A 15,000-nucleotide genomic window follows, 5' to 3' on the forward strand; every position below is an offset into this window, starting at 1 on the left:
TTGTACTGGGGCAAGACACATTTGACTATATTACATAAAAAATGGAATGGGTGCAGCCCCTTTAAAGGTGAGCGTCCTGACTGTGACTATGGAAATGTTATTCCTTTCCCTTAAATGTTCCATAGTAATCAAACTTATCTATCTTAATGGAAACAAGAAGATGATGCCACCAGGCGTTACAGGTCAGATCTGTGGACAAGCGACTTCACTTATAGTAAGAAGTCATTTTTCAAAGCTAAAAATCACCCCAAAACAAACATTAACTGAAGCACTCTGAAGCATACTATGGCACATTTCAGGCACAGCAATAACTAAATGCAATAACACAGTAATAAGTAAATGGTGGACTCCCAACATAAAGGTTAAACAATGAACCTTTAAATAAACTGAATATACAAATGGCTCTATCAGTGGAAACAGCAGAATGTAAAATACAGTGGGTTGCACAAAAACATGATTTCAGCTTCTTTTGAATCTTATCATATCCAACATAATAAAGAGCCGGACTCACCAACACAAGAGAGCTGTGTTTTGAGGCATGTAGTGTACTTTTACACAGTTATTGCCCTCCTCTCTTCCTTTTGTCATAATCTATGTGCCTACATTCATATCTCTGTCGATTTGCAACCCAACTAACAGAATTAGACTCAGTGCTTTTGACTGTAATTGCATGACAGATGGATACCGCTCGCACCTTTATTTTCTAGTGAAATTACATCTGCCGACATTAGCTCCGAGCGAGCGTCTCTTCTCTGTAGAGATATGTTTTAAATAGCAAACAAGGAACAATTTTTGGAAGTGGTTTTGCAAAGATATACACCCAGGTATACAGTCAATTTATGTGGGATGTGAAACACTGCATTTTAAAACTAACGTGAAGGATTTTAATGTGTGTAGGGAAATCACAGAGGCGTTTGAGTACCATGGTTTGAGCATTTGTTAAGAACATTATGCAGATTAATTGTAAAGTTAATTTAGGTAACAAATTGACAAAGGCAATGTCAATATGTACTTGTTTGTAGCTAGTTACATAATCAGTTAAGTTGGGAAGTATTATGCAAATGACTCTGATTTTCTATTCAAGGAAAACATTTCTCCAAATATTTCACAATTAAAATGTTGACTTTATTACTTTAACCTGACTTAATAACAATTCTTGTGACAGATGGATAAAAAGAGCACAGTCACAGCCCTCTTCCTTTACTTAAGCTTGGGACTGAAAAACATAATACACTGTCCAGTATTTCATTATAGTTGGATTTTTAAAGCTTAGAATTGCAAACAAAACTGAATAATAATGACTCTGACAGTGAAGTCATTTGTGTCCCAATCGTGTTCCGCTATAAAGCACCAAAGCCTCAAAGCCAACGTCTATTACGAGACTATTCTTCCAACTAATAAATACAACATACTTTTATTAGTGTCTCTTATTCTGTGCCTCAGAGACTCATTTTGGTTAAGGATGGCTCACTGTGTTAAACGTGAGCCTCTGTTTCACCCGGCTCTAAAGGCAGATCAGACTTTACAGGACACATTCTGGTGCTCCACAAATCATGGCGTCATAATCCAAGGACGTATTTACTCTATTTATCCAATATCAACATTGTCTTATTGCGCTTGGCATGTTCACCCTTGTGGCTCATGCTATTTTATTGCACAAACAAATTATAATAACTACACCTTTGTTAGTCTTAATAAAGCATGGACAAAGACTTGAAGTGTGTTTGACAGGTCGGATACACATTTCTCTAAAACAAAGTGAACTGCGTGCACTGGTGTGTGAATGCGTGAGCTGGTCCTTGATGGAAAGCGCTTCGAGTGCCTTGAAGGTGGAAAAGTGCTGCGTGTAAGACCGTTTATCATTACATTTTAAGATTTTACCTATTTTTCCCAAGTTTGTCAATTTTGATGGCGTTTATTATGTTACTTTATGGTTGGACATTATCAGCATATGTGGCATAGGTAGATGATAATGAGCTAAAACCATCACTTTTGTTTCCCTTTCTAAGATTAAACTTGTGAAATAGTCACATTTTGATACGTTACATTTAAACTGAGCACGATTTGATGCCACAGAACAGAACACAACACAGAATTAACACGTTTTAAGGAGTTAAACAAATTTAATTAAGGATATGCTAAATCGGAAAGTTGTTCCAACTTTCTGACAACTGTTACCTGGCAACCATGTTATTATTTGAAAAATAATATTACCTGATAACACTATTAATTTGGTTAAATGGATGTTTTAACTGTGTGTCCCTGCATTTTTTTTTTTTAATGAAATGTTCTCTCTGACAACAAAAAGAGAAGAATTCAGTTTTAGAACTCGGCTCTTTCCTATTATTTGCAACATAGATAAACACAATATCACAACAATAATGCTTTATTAAGGCTAATAAAAGTAGTTATTATAAATTGTTATCTCTTTTTACTTGAGGCTGATCTAGAAAATGTCCATCATTAAAAATACCCCAAAGTGAACTGATTCCCCCTCGACATTCTACAATAAAAACAATTAGCTATATTGTTATATTTTCTAATAATGGGTAGAGAAACTGCCTGGAACTATGCAAGCAGGAGTTGGAGCGCTAACTTTAGCATTAGCTCCAGCCAATCCTCCAGTTATCTCCGCCTTGTTAAACATCATGTCCGCATCATCAATTTTTATCTGCACTTTAGTTTCATTGCGCTTTTTCCCACCCTAAAAACAAGAATGTGCCTGCAGTTTAAAATCCTTCAAAATACAACCTTTACAACATCATCTATTCACGTCGATGTACATACTATACCTTTACAGTACAAGTAAATGATTGTTCTCCAAACCAAGGAATAAACCTGACAATAGAAGTTCTTAAAACAAATACCTTTTTACTCAAGTCAGAATTTTGGAAAAACTGTACTTTTACTTGTGTGGTACATTACAAGTATTTATGTTGCTTGTTGTGATTATTTATCAGATTTTTGTCACTTTATCAATCAATTCTTACCCATGGAACTGGATAATATTGACTATATTAGCAGACAAAATGAGGGCAAAACTGGAGTAAACTCTAAACTAAACTAGATCCATGGATGTCGGTTAATCGATAATTGTGATTATTCAGGTCACAATATAATCATAAGAACTAAAAACTAACAATCTTGAAGCAAAATTCAATCTGTGCTCCACAAAAGTGTATTTTATGCAGCCGTTGATATTGCAATAACCTACATTTTGCATTCAGAACGTGTGATTTCATAAAGCTGGTCACATACTATTGGAACAGAGATGTATTCGAATGAAAGGAAATGAAGGCTCCACTTTTGTTGCCAATAATCATGAATTACCGAGATGTTTCAGGACTGACTCAAACCAGACCAAACCAAGTCCACATTCCGACTAAAATGGGCTCAATTTACGACCAAACAAGGAAAAGTGCGATCGCACCAATAATCTAATTTGCATGTTCCATTTCCACACGAGAAGTTATCAGACAAATACAGACCTTAATGGCTTCCACTGTGTCGTATTTGTCCAGTTTGTTGATGTGGTTGGTGATGCTGGTGTTGAGTGGCGCCGCGGAGATGGGGTGTATGACTGTTGCATCATGGGATTGTTGTTGGTAACGTTGACAATAGGAGTACACCAGCAGAGTAACCAAACAGCCCAGAATAGAGCTGCTCAGACCCACGGCAATCATGTGGAAGAGGTTAAAATCTGAGAGAAAACAGAAGCAAGAATATCAAGTGGCAATTGAAGCAGCAATTCTTATGATAATGAGGCAGTGTTCAGCTATAAAAAAAACATAAAAATCTAGTTTTTCCTTTTTATTCTTCTATTTTGAATGAGGAACAATTGGTGTTTTGAAGCAATGCCGCACTTAAGTTACCAACAGCAACACAAATTGAACAATAACACATGTGCAATTTATTCATTATTATAATTGCACGTCTCTGATTACAAAAACACAATTATAAACTATATCCTTCTTTTATTTTGCATTACTGACAAAGAATGAAAAAAGGAGAAGAAAAGAAGCCCAGATAAATCCATAAGATGTATTTTTACACTTGCATGGATTTAATTAAAGGGAACGAGCAAAACCATCTGCTTAGTTACAGGCTAATGAAGTTTTTCGACAAAAGAGCTATTCTCAGTTGGTTTGGCCTTTAATTTCGTCTTGAAAAAAAGCAAATCCAGTGATGTGATGTGAGAGGCATCTATAAATTGCAGAGCCCCAGCCAGACTTCTAATAAGAGAAGTAATAATGTCCAGAGCCATGTGGAAAATACTAAACTCAAGCGCCCAAAGGAGTGTGCGGATTACTGCAGTGGAACCGTCTCCAAGTCTTTTACACAGACTTAACTGCGTAGTTTGGGATGAGGGATGGCAAGACTAATCAGTTAAAACATAATTGTGGTTGTTGAAGTCACAATGTAATAGTAGGAACTAAAACATACTATATTTGGAAGTCTATTAAGTACTTTCAATTCAATCTGTGCGAAAAAATACATATAAATGATGCAAAATGTTTTTTTTTTTTTTTATCAGTCTCATCATACAATATTCACTTTCAGTTATATTTCATGATGTTGGTCACAGACAGATGATAATAGACAATGTAAGTGACAGGTTTGGTTTGGTCATAATTTCGTGTAATTGTGATGTTTCTTCTAACAATAACACTATAATTTGAAATGACGTGACGACAATATTCAGGGGTAAATTATATTGTTATTGATTTATATGTCACATCATTATCAGGAGGCACGACTGAATAATTACACAGATTCAAGTCGATACAAACCCTTTTTTTCCCTTAGATGAATAGCAATGGTACAGTGCAATATTCCAAGGTGTTTTATTTAGAATCCATGCAATTGATAACAACATTTGCAATTTATTTGGTAGATATAATGACAAAGACTGACAAGAAACAAACAAATATCCTCTTTACCATGTAAGGTTTCTGTCCTCTTCTTTTCAAATTTGCCTTTTCTCTTGATCACAGTCAATCTGCCTCCTCTATGCATATTTGATGTAGGATTTAAATTGGATGCCCTTACGGACAGATGTTTTGTATTCATTTATTTAAAGGACAATGGATTTCGAGCCTTTGTGACTTGCTCAATAAAACATTGAGAAAATCCAATCTGGGCAAATTTGTCTCTCCAACGTGAACGGAGCGATGCATCTTCTTTCACTAGTACATTTGTGGCATTGTTAAGATTATATTTGCTATAACTCTTTACAAGATTTTCACAAGAACTCTGCTGTACTTTGTTGTTTTGTCTTTATTTCCAACAAAATAGCCTGGTATAAAGCTCAAACTTTACCTTCATTTGGGGAACTTTTACAACTTAATTTATCATCTTTTAACAGCTTTCTTATTGCAGACACCGCTTGTAAAAACATCAGGTACTTTCAGCCTACATAAGTCCTTTTATTACCTCCGCAGCGTCGTTCCTCCTGGCTCGAGCGTGCGATTGAGACTTCTGCAAAACAGCGAGCACACAGCGAATTACAATTTCTATTTTAAAAAGTGGAAGAAAGCAATACAGATTATTTTATGCAGCGCTACGTAACTTTCCCGTTTGCATTTATTCAATTACACGTCTTTTGTTGCTCAGAAATACATTGAAAAAAAAAACATATTATTACTGTGACCGGGCTTGCCTCACCACAGACCTGACCTGTAACTTGGCATAGTGGCCTTGACTGCTAGACTAGTTTAACGCTGTACTGAACATTATAGGTAAAGCAAGAACATCTCCATGCAAAAAATAAACACCTGTACATAAATAAATGCAAGATAAATATGTTAAATGTCATACTGTGGAACATTCCAGGCAATGCTATAACATCCCCATGTCCAAAACAGTATGTAATACAAGAGAATCTAGTTAAAAAAAATAAAATAAAAGACCAAAAGAAAGAAAAACTTGAAAGGCTAATCTTGGCCGTGGCACCTGGAGTGGTTTATGAAAGTATCAACTCTCATTACAGCGACTGGAGTGCAAGACTTTCCTAATGAACCATAATAGACTGGCGTTCCCATTAAAACAGATGGATGATAAGGGATAGGGGGCAAATGGCTAATTCGACACAGAGCATTATAACCCTGCTAATTAATACAGAAAGGCTTCAGACTGAACTTTCAATCAAATGTTTACATGGTGCTGCGACAAATTATGCCATAAAGTATGAGACTACAGTCATTAATGTGGGAGAATGTGTTTAATAGCCACAGTATAGGCACTAAAAAGAATCATCTCTGAAAGCACTAAGGTTAGAGTAATGATTTTTATGAAGGAGGAATCAATGCACATGTGACTCTCACATTACAGGCTGTCAATAGGAAGATGCCAGTCTAAGCAGATAATAGCAGTTACGTGTGCTGAGCTTTTAGGGAATTTGATCTTACACATTAACGAAAGGGCCATGTCATTTAATTCTGCTTTAATGTCTTACCTAATATTCTGTATTGGATGTCACACACATATTTTCTACTCAAATTCAGGCTTTTACTTGCTAACTCAAATGTTAAAAGTTCAATTGAAAAAATAAATAAATAAAAATGTCTGTTGAAAATTGGCTCAATACTATTGATCTATGTGCGGCATGTGAAGGCCAGTGCACAAATGAGTTATCGGCAGCTTTATTTACACATAAATATTAAATATAAGTTGGTTGTGGTCTATTATAGGATTTAGCAAAAGCACAAACTGTGTGAGAAAAACAAGGACATCCACCAAAACATGCAATGCAATGTATAAACGGAAAAAGGGTTACGTTTTGGAAGTCAAAGCAGAACTAAGTAACTTTTTCACCTTCTTTGTACGGTAAGTCCCTGTGATGGTTAAATATGTATTTGTTGAAGTGTCCGTCATCGCACCCTGTGGTCTCCGGGCGGAAAACCAGCTTTGCAACATCGACCCGAAGACAACTCTCCTGAGAAACCCTGGCTCTTCTTTTTCTGTTCGGCAATGTGAATGTTTCTGTATGTGTATATACTGTCTTATTATGATAAGAAAAGAAGTATGAGTGTGAAATGTGAGGGAAACGGCTTATCTTAAAAAAAGGTTTGCGTCTTTTTTACCTGACTGTGTATTTTGTTACTTAGTTCTGCTTTAAGTGTGAGGATTACAAAAAAATCATCTGAATAATGTCCTCTTATGAAAAAATACTGCGCAGCCTTGTCTACAACTGTGGTTTTGTAGTTGTCAGCCCACTTCAGACTTTTGATCATCACGCGCTTAAACACAAGCTAAAATTGTACAATATACATTAAAACGACGCATGTAACTAGTGCACTTACTATTTCTTTACAAGCCTCTTCTTTGTTTATTTATAGCTATTATGGAGAAAGATCAAGCTGAACAAAAGTTGTACTCGAAGCAGCACAACTCCACAGGCGTAGTGCAAAGACAGCATCAAGGTCCAATTTAAAAGATAATGAAGATATATTAAACCCGAAGGGGAGCAAAATGTCCCGCCCTGGATTGTCCCTATTGGCTCTTTGCAATAATCCCCAACTTCCCCAAAGATCTGAACTCTTCTGAACTCGACAGCTGATCTTAGACCCAACACAGACCCCTGTGAGATATCAATATTCTATTACATTTCCACTTGCTTCTTGGAAATGAACAGAACTCCCACTGTGAACATACGCCACTGTCTTGTCTGCTTGAATTTTAGCAACACCTAAATGCCTCTTTATTGCGCTGTGTTGTTGTCGTTACCTGGTATTAAATTCGAGTCGAAGGAGCAGGGCCTTGTCTCGCTGGTGTTGCCGGAGCACTGGTTCCCCGTGGGGAAAAGGACGTCGCAGTGCCGCACTCGAACCTGAGCTCCTCCGTTGGAATCGCAGGGGGACCAGTCGGACCAGCTGGACCAACTCTCTGGAACCACAACGGCATCACATGGGTGCGTCACATAAACTGTAGATCCCGGTAAAGGTTTGTGAGTGTTGCAGGATTAAAGTGTGCCCTCAGCTCCATATTAGTCACACATGAGGGTCCTTTAAGGGAGAGGACTCTAAAATGAGTAGTGGACTTGTGATGGAATGGACTCAAGATGCTTTTTAATAAAATATGTGTCTGTGTAGCTGCTTGTGAATATATCCGAAAGCGAGTGCCTCTAGTAGCAGTAAAAAGTTGTCGTTTACGTTAGAAAAATGAGAAAAACAAAGCCAAGGTTCAGAAGGCTGTTTAATACATCAGTCCTATTGGTGTTATTATGACTACACTCGACTTAATATAACACATTGGCAGTTGATATGTATGAGGCATTATACATATTGCATGGGCGCCCTCAGGTCAAACTGATATTAACATCCAAATTGTTTGTTTTTGAAGTCGAAAAATCTGATACACAGATAGTTCAGTTAAAGTTCAGCATCACATAAACAGACAATACTCTCAGGACGAGGATGTGAAGTGCACAGGTGCCCCAGTTCTTTAAAATGTCTTGATCTGCACTTCACACCGCGTTGATCTTATTTGTAACCCAGCAAATAAACCAAACTGATTCAGCTGAGAGCCGTTTTACGCTGCTGGATGTTTTACCTCATCACGTTCTCTGTGAGTTATCTGAAGCGTGAACGAAGCGAACTCTTTCTTACGACCCCTGCACACTTGCACACCTCATTGAAATGTAATTCGTAGTGTTTCAGGATTCAAGATCAAGACTCAATTTATTGTCATTTTTATGCACACATAAAGACGAGCTACTATTTCCCCCTCAAAGTCTGTATATTTTCTATATTCTTCTACATATTGAGAACGTAATTGAAATAAATATATGTTTTTTAACAGTGCTGAAACCATATTACTAAAATAAATGTCAAATATTCTGAATCACTGGTGTAAGACTGAACAAATATAATTCTATCTGTCAACTCTCCCGGAGCATTGTTCTTTGTTGTACATATTGACATGTGTGAAGAATGTCAGTGTTGTGATGTGACCGCTTGTTACCTGGACAGGCCTGCGTGTTGCACAGGGCCTCCTCCGTGTGCAGACCCAGGCAGATGTCTCCTCCGTGGGCAGGAGGAGGGTTACTGCAGGTCCTGGTCCTCATGTAGTGACCTCCACCGCACGTCACCGAGCACTTGGACCATGACGACCAGCACGACCAGCTGCCGTCCACTGCAACGCACAACATTTCAATCCCTTAAAGGGCAACAACACCACTAGGTAAATGCTATGGGTGCGTTCATTCAAAATGGTTTACTACAATAAGAGACTAAAGTGAAGTGAGGATGTGCCACGCCTCCTGAACCTGTCTGACCGTCCTCTCTCGCTGTTCCTCACTTCATAAACGGCACACGGGCTTGTCGGGCTCTCCACAGGCAACTCGGCTCGTTTCTGTCTAAACTAAATTAAACCAAACCAAACTCAATCTGTACTAATCCTGAACTAGACTTGAATTAAATCTGTTCTAAACCAGGACAAAACCAGTGTGAATGCATTTAAAGCGAGACACTACAAGTACTTTTTTTTTAATTAAGACTTTTCAGTCAGATCTATTTTACTCTAAAACTAAATATAGTATTCAAAATAAACTCTGTAATTTAAGTATTAAGTGTTAAATGTCCCAAATATGTGCAATTTTGGCAAATTTTACAAATAAAATGCCTTATTTCGATATGAAATCATTACATAATGAAATACTTGAAATGCATCATTCTTACATTTATGTGAGGAAACTACAGGACAATTTCTAACTGATATGTTTAAATGAAATAATTTTTCCAATTCACCTTTCAAATTCGCCTTAGGCATGAATAACGTCAAAGGTTTGAATGTACCATGTAAATATGTCATGGGAGTCTCCACTTTTACTGTTTCCATTTTATAGCAAAAATTGATAAAAAAAATACATGTTTTCATACTTGTTGTAAATGAACTATTCAGTAATAGTGCCAGGATCTGTCAGTTTTGTTATGATTTGTTTTGATGGCTGGAAATAAATTGCTTTTTTTGTAGCCACATTTCTGTCACAATTCAAAAACCATTTAATCCTAAAGCTTTCATGCTATCCGTTTCTTTCATTGTAGAGCCTTTTCAATTATGTTTCTCAGCCCCATGCAAACTTCTACAAAGCTACAAGTCACGGACACTTAATCAGTACTTTGAATTCCAAATGAAAGTAAAGTCACATTTCTGTCTGAAGATGTACTTTCCTTACCATTTATTTGCATTAAAACAGAAACCGTTGGAAAACATCTGAACTGTTTACACATTAACCTTGGAAATCTGCCATCTTTCTTGGAATAATCAACTCAAAAGATGAAAAATGTTATTTACAAGAAACTCCTGCGACGTTTAGATTTATGTTTCAGGTCATTAGAAAGCCAATTTCCAGAGTACACAATGTGAGTGGAAGTCATTAAAAGCCATTTCAAACAACGAAGCAAAAATCACCATTTGTGCGTTCTTGTCTTTGTGCGGAATATGCAAGCCTGACTGTCTGGTCCCACCGTCTTCTTATTAATAAAGATAAATGAAGCATGCGATCCCCGTTATTGTTCTCTCTGTATCGTCAGTGAGCGGTGAGTACTTACACTACTAACTCGAGCTGAAAGGTAAGTAAACTGTGGACTCGGCAGGATTTTTGACCATACATATGTAAATATCCTTTGTCTATAATCCAGCTCAACACTTGTTTCGTAGTGTCATAGAAATCCCCTCTTAGAGCCTCTGTCTGATTGCTTTTAAAGACCCAGGGAAAGGGCTAGCAGCGGTGCGCAGGTAATCGAGGCTGCAAATCTTTTGTGTCATCCGTCCAGGTGTAATTTCTCTCAATCTCAAACTGACGCCGCAGTCGATATCATGACGGATCATCTCATCTCAAAACAACCCAAACTTCATTTGCTTCCAAAGCAGCGGTTGGTGGACAATAATCCTCTCTCTTTGTGTTGCGTTTTTAACTCTGGATTCGGGAGTGTGCGCCCCCAAAAAATATTTTCTCTGCGTCTGTGGGGTGCTAATTGAGAATGCATCAGTGTTCATTGTTAGTCAGGCTCGTTTAGTACTACATGAAAGCAGCGTTGTTCTTTCCCAATAAGTATCTGAAATATGTTACTCAGTTATATTTTCTTGATAAACATTTATAGACGTTATAATTCCCAAACAATACCTGCAACATTTTTTGAAGTACAATTATCTAGTATTGTAGTATTGACTTTTCCTTCATTTAAAAGGTGCATTATGTAACGTTTTTGTTTTCTTGAAGATTTTATTGGCATTTATTTACTATTTATTACTGGCATTTATTCAATTTCAGTGGTTAATGATTAAAAGTAAAACAATACCCTGATCTGACCTGTTTTTTTCTTGGCTTGGTTGCGAACCTGCTCGTCTTTAATGGCCAATTGTGATAATATAATTAAAGAAGTATCCGTAGTAGTTTCACCGATGATTAACTTTAAGAATGACCACGTTTTATGTGTAGTTGCACCCATTAATTCTTAAAGCAACAGTATAGTCCCCCCTCTGATCGTGGTGCTTTTTTGTCCTCGCCAGTATGAACTCCTCAAATCATCTGTCCTTTAAAGACCACACTTCTTTTTGGATCACTTTTGACAGCTTTGGAGAGATGTTCTGACCTGGACGTCCTGCCATCCCACTCTACCCCTTGTCAAACTGAAACTGAAGCTCTTACTTTACCATTTTTGCACCAAACGGTTCACTCAGACTCAAATCAAACAGTTAGCATCATAGACACAATTAGATCCTCACTTTCTTCACCTATAAAGCAGCACTTGCACGTACATACTAAATAAATGACACTACACATTCCAGGTACATTTTCTTAAACCCTGCCCGCCGAGGCACTCAAGATAAAGCCAGTCTGAAGCTTTTAGTTAATTGAGACTTCGCTTAGGGTCGATAAAGACTGAGGCTATTAGTTGTTACATTACTAAAAAGAATGTGCTCCAAATGAACTAATTGAAACTGGATAAAAACAGCCTTCACAGACGGTCATTTAGCTTCACAATGGCTACCTACACTGGCCCCAAATGTGATGAGATAATCTGATAATGGGTTCATGCCAGGACCATTTCCACAGAGTCAATATCAGAGTGAAATCAGATTAGTGACAGTGTCTAAAGAGGCCAGAACATGATTATTATTACATAGTGTTCTTTCTTTTCTACGATGGTTTTTGAGCTTGATACAGTTAAACGTCTGCCGCCCATTTGTGCTGGGATTTTTTAACATCAATTAACCCTGCGACGAGCTGGCCCCTGTCCAGAGTGTACCCCGCCTAAGGCCCAAAGTCACTGGGATAGGCTCCAGTCACCCGCGACCCCTAAAGGGAACAAGCGGTAGAAAATGAATGAATAAAATAGAAACAAAATTCAAAAATAATTACCATGAAACAACAAAATCTTAAAATAAATACTGACATGAAAATAAATGTGATTATATTATCGTTGTATATTATTCAGTAATAATATTTGCATGTTATTGTATTGAATTAGAATTTAAATAAATTAACTTTAAACAATGAGTCCATATTTGATCAAGTAACATAAGGCCAATAATTCTTAATTTGATGGAATAATTTGCACAAGTAATCTGATGTGGGCGCGATGCCAAAAGCAGAGCACTCATTTGACCCGCGCACTTCCTGCTTTTTCTCCTGGGCCTGTTAATAATAATCACCTCACTCGTGTCGGACAGCAGGTGCGCCCTGCGCCAAACCGAGCTCTGCATTTCCATTTAGACAGCTTACTTCACCCGTTCTTTTAATTATAACCCTTCGCGGCGGCGTCTTCAGCTCAAAGGAAAGCAGAAAAACGCATTGTCTCAGGGCTTTTCACAACACGGCACGGACCCGCGACGCTGGCGGCATAATTACCTGCAGATGTAATTACAATAGTGTAAGTGCTGGGGGATGGTTTGTTTGATTCCTGGTGTAAATTGGGGTCTTCGTCACACCTTTTATCTATGAGTGATTTTCATTTGTCGCCCTGATCTGTTACTCCTGTGTGGGGACGTTTTTTTATTGACTCATGGGCTTGAATAACAAAACCACTAAGAGAAGGGCTGTGGAATTAATCACATTCTAATCAAGGTTGAGATTCAGTCATTTCACATTGTCAATGATCAGCTTGGGGCTTTTTAATCAAAAGGTCCACAGTCAGTAAAAGCATGTGGTTCAGACTTAAGAGGAAGAAATCTGACTATGTTTTGTGTTAAATGGCAAAATGTCACAAATGGTAAATGGTCTCATTTATGCACTTTTGCCTTGTTTATGCAGACAGTGCACAGACACTGGGGCGAGGCAGGGTAAGTGTCTTTCCCAAGGACACAACAACAGGACCTGGAATCACACCACAAACCTGTGGGTCAGGAGGTCTGACCACTCTACCAACAATGTTGATGTCAGGAGCAGGATTTGAACTGCTGACTCTCTAGCACTGAGCTACTGCCGATGGCAGAGATAAAACTACCGGGCCGGGGACCGGTGGAAATAATCTATCAGTGACGCATCTTCTCTGACGTAACTTTGGCCTGTCCCTCATGACACTAATAAGCTCGTCTGTGGATATATAATGAAAACCCTTATAGGAAATTGCCAATGAAATCCATTAAATATAATGGCAAGTATATTATATCTCTGCTCTTGTCCTGCGTGATAACATAACTGATACGTGCATCATACATGATACGTCATCGCGGACGCGTTGCATCAAACACGCTGCTCAAAAGTAGACCCACAAGCCAGCGAAAATGAGTAAAAAACAAAAGTCTTTGAAGAGCATTTTTGCAAAGGGGAAAAGGCCAAGTGAGGAGCCGACGAGGAGCCAGCGAGGAGTTTGGACACGTCACCTGAGCCAGCATTCTGCAACTGCTACGTGCACCTGTTTTTACTTTTACAAGAGTTTGAGCGCTACTTCCCGCGCCGTGACGGCAACAAGACAGAATTACGGAACAGACTGGACTTAAACACACTGCGGGTGTCATTGTCTCCCATCACTCCTGATGGGACCATCTCATTGCAGAGAAACACGTGCAGGGCTCCCACTGATTCAGAGGTGGTGAGTTGTAATTTTTATGCACATATTTTTGCCATATTTATCTGAAGAGCTTCCACCAGTCAGAAGAACAGTGAGGACACGTGTAACTGTGCGTTATGTTACTCACATTTTTTTTAAATCTTTTGGTATGGTACACTTATTAATGTACAAACGTGTACATTCCGAGCAAGTTAACCTGACCGCGACATAAACTGGCACACCGGTCCGTGAAAATAAAACCTACATTATTCCGGTCCCTGGTGCAAAAAGGTTGGGGACCCATGACCTAAAGCATGAAGCCATGAATAATATGATGAAGGAGATGAAGAATTAAGGCACATCCACATTTTATAAAAATGTCATTAGCTGCTTGGAAATGTTATCTGTCAAATAATGAATTGAACAGAATCATGTTTATTAATATTTTAGTGACATGCTGAATTTTCTTTTTGTCCAGGGTTGTTGTCACTGCAAACAGATTATATACAGACTCCCATGACAGGCAATTGTACTGAAGGTTAGAGGTTAATGCTTACAAACTGCTCAATGTCCAGTCTGAAATATAACTCATTTTATTTAATACGACTATTCATTATAGTCAAAGTTAAAAATAAATTCAAAAACAGCACATTAGGACAAATATAGTAATAATTTATTCCTCTGACATTTGCCCCATTTTCCTCACTGCTATTCTAGTCCTAGCTCCTCATGTCAGGTTTATAGCACTTGTCAGCTTTTCTCGATGGCGCGGGAGAGGGATTTAACATTTTAAAATACACTGATATGAAATGACAGTCAGACTTAAAGAGAGTCTGACTTGCTACTTACTACACCCAGCTATGTGTTTCCCCTGTCAGTGAACTCTTACCTGGACAAGGCGTGATGTTGCACTCCTGAAACTCCTGCGCCGTTCCCAGGCACGTCTGTCCTCCGTACTTAGGCTCAGGATTGGTGCAAGTCCTTTTCCGGCTCCTTATCCCGCGGC

General features: G+C 38.2%; 1 protein-coding gene across 2 annotated transcripts in view; it reads right to left on the reverse strand.

The window, feature by feature from the left end:
• The window catches only part of sema5a (sema domain, seven thrombospondin repeats (type 1 and type 1-like), transmembrane domain (TM) and short cytoplasmic domain, (semaphorin) 5A), a 216,660-nt gene that overhangs the window by 6,472 nt on the left and 195,188 nt on the right, over nt 1-15,000 (reverse strand). For both annotated transcript variants that reach the window (XR_011927715.1, XM_072450696.1), the window contains exons 17-21: nt 14,884-15,000; nt 8,962-9,132; nt 7,726-7,884; nt 5,434-5,478; nt 3,489-3,700 (exon numbers count right to left, since the gene is read on the reverse strand). The exon at nt 14,884-15,000 is cut by the window's right edge and continues 93 nt beyond it. Coding sequence is in view for 1 of the 2 variants with exons in the window: in XM_072450696.1 (XP_072306797.1) it covers nt 3,489-3,700; nt 5,434-5,478; nt 7,726-7,884; nt 8,962-9,132; nt 14,884-15,000 (704 nt within the window). In the remaining variant the exon portion in view is untranslated. The remainder of the gene's footprint in view (nt 1-3,488; nt 3,701-5,433; nt 5,479-7,725; nt 7,885-8,961; nt 9,133-14,883) is intronic.

Source organism: Eucyclogobius newberryi, unplaced genomic scaffold (assembly GCF_026437365.1).
Source record: "Eucyclogobius newberryi isolate DKJ021-1_F unplaced genomic scaffold, fEucNew1.0.hap1 SCAF_18, whole genome shotgun sequence".
NCBI classification, from domain to species: domain Eukaryota; kingdom Metazoa; phylum Chordata; class Actinopteri; order Gobiiformes; family Gobiidae; genus Eucyclogobius; species Eucyclogobius newberryi.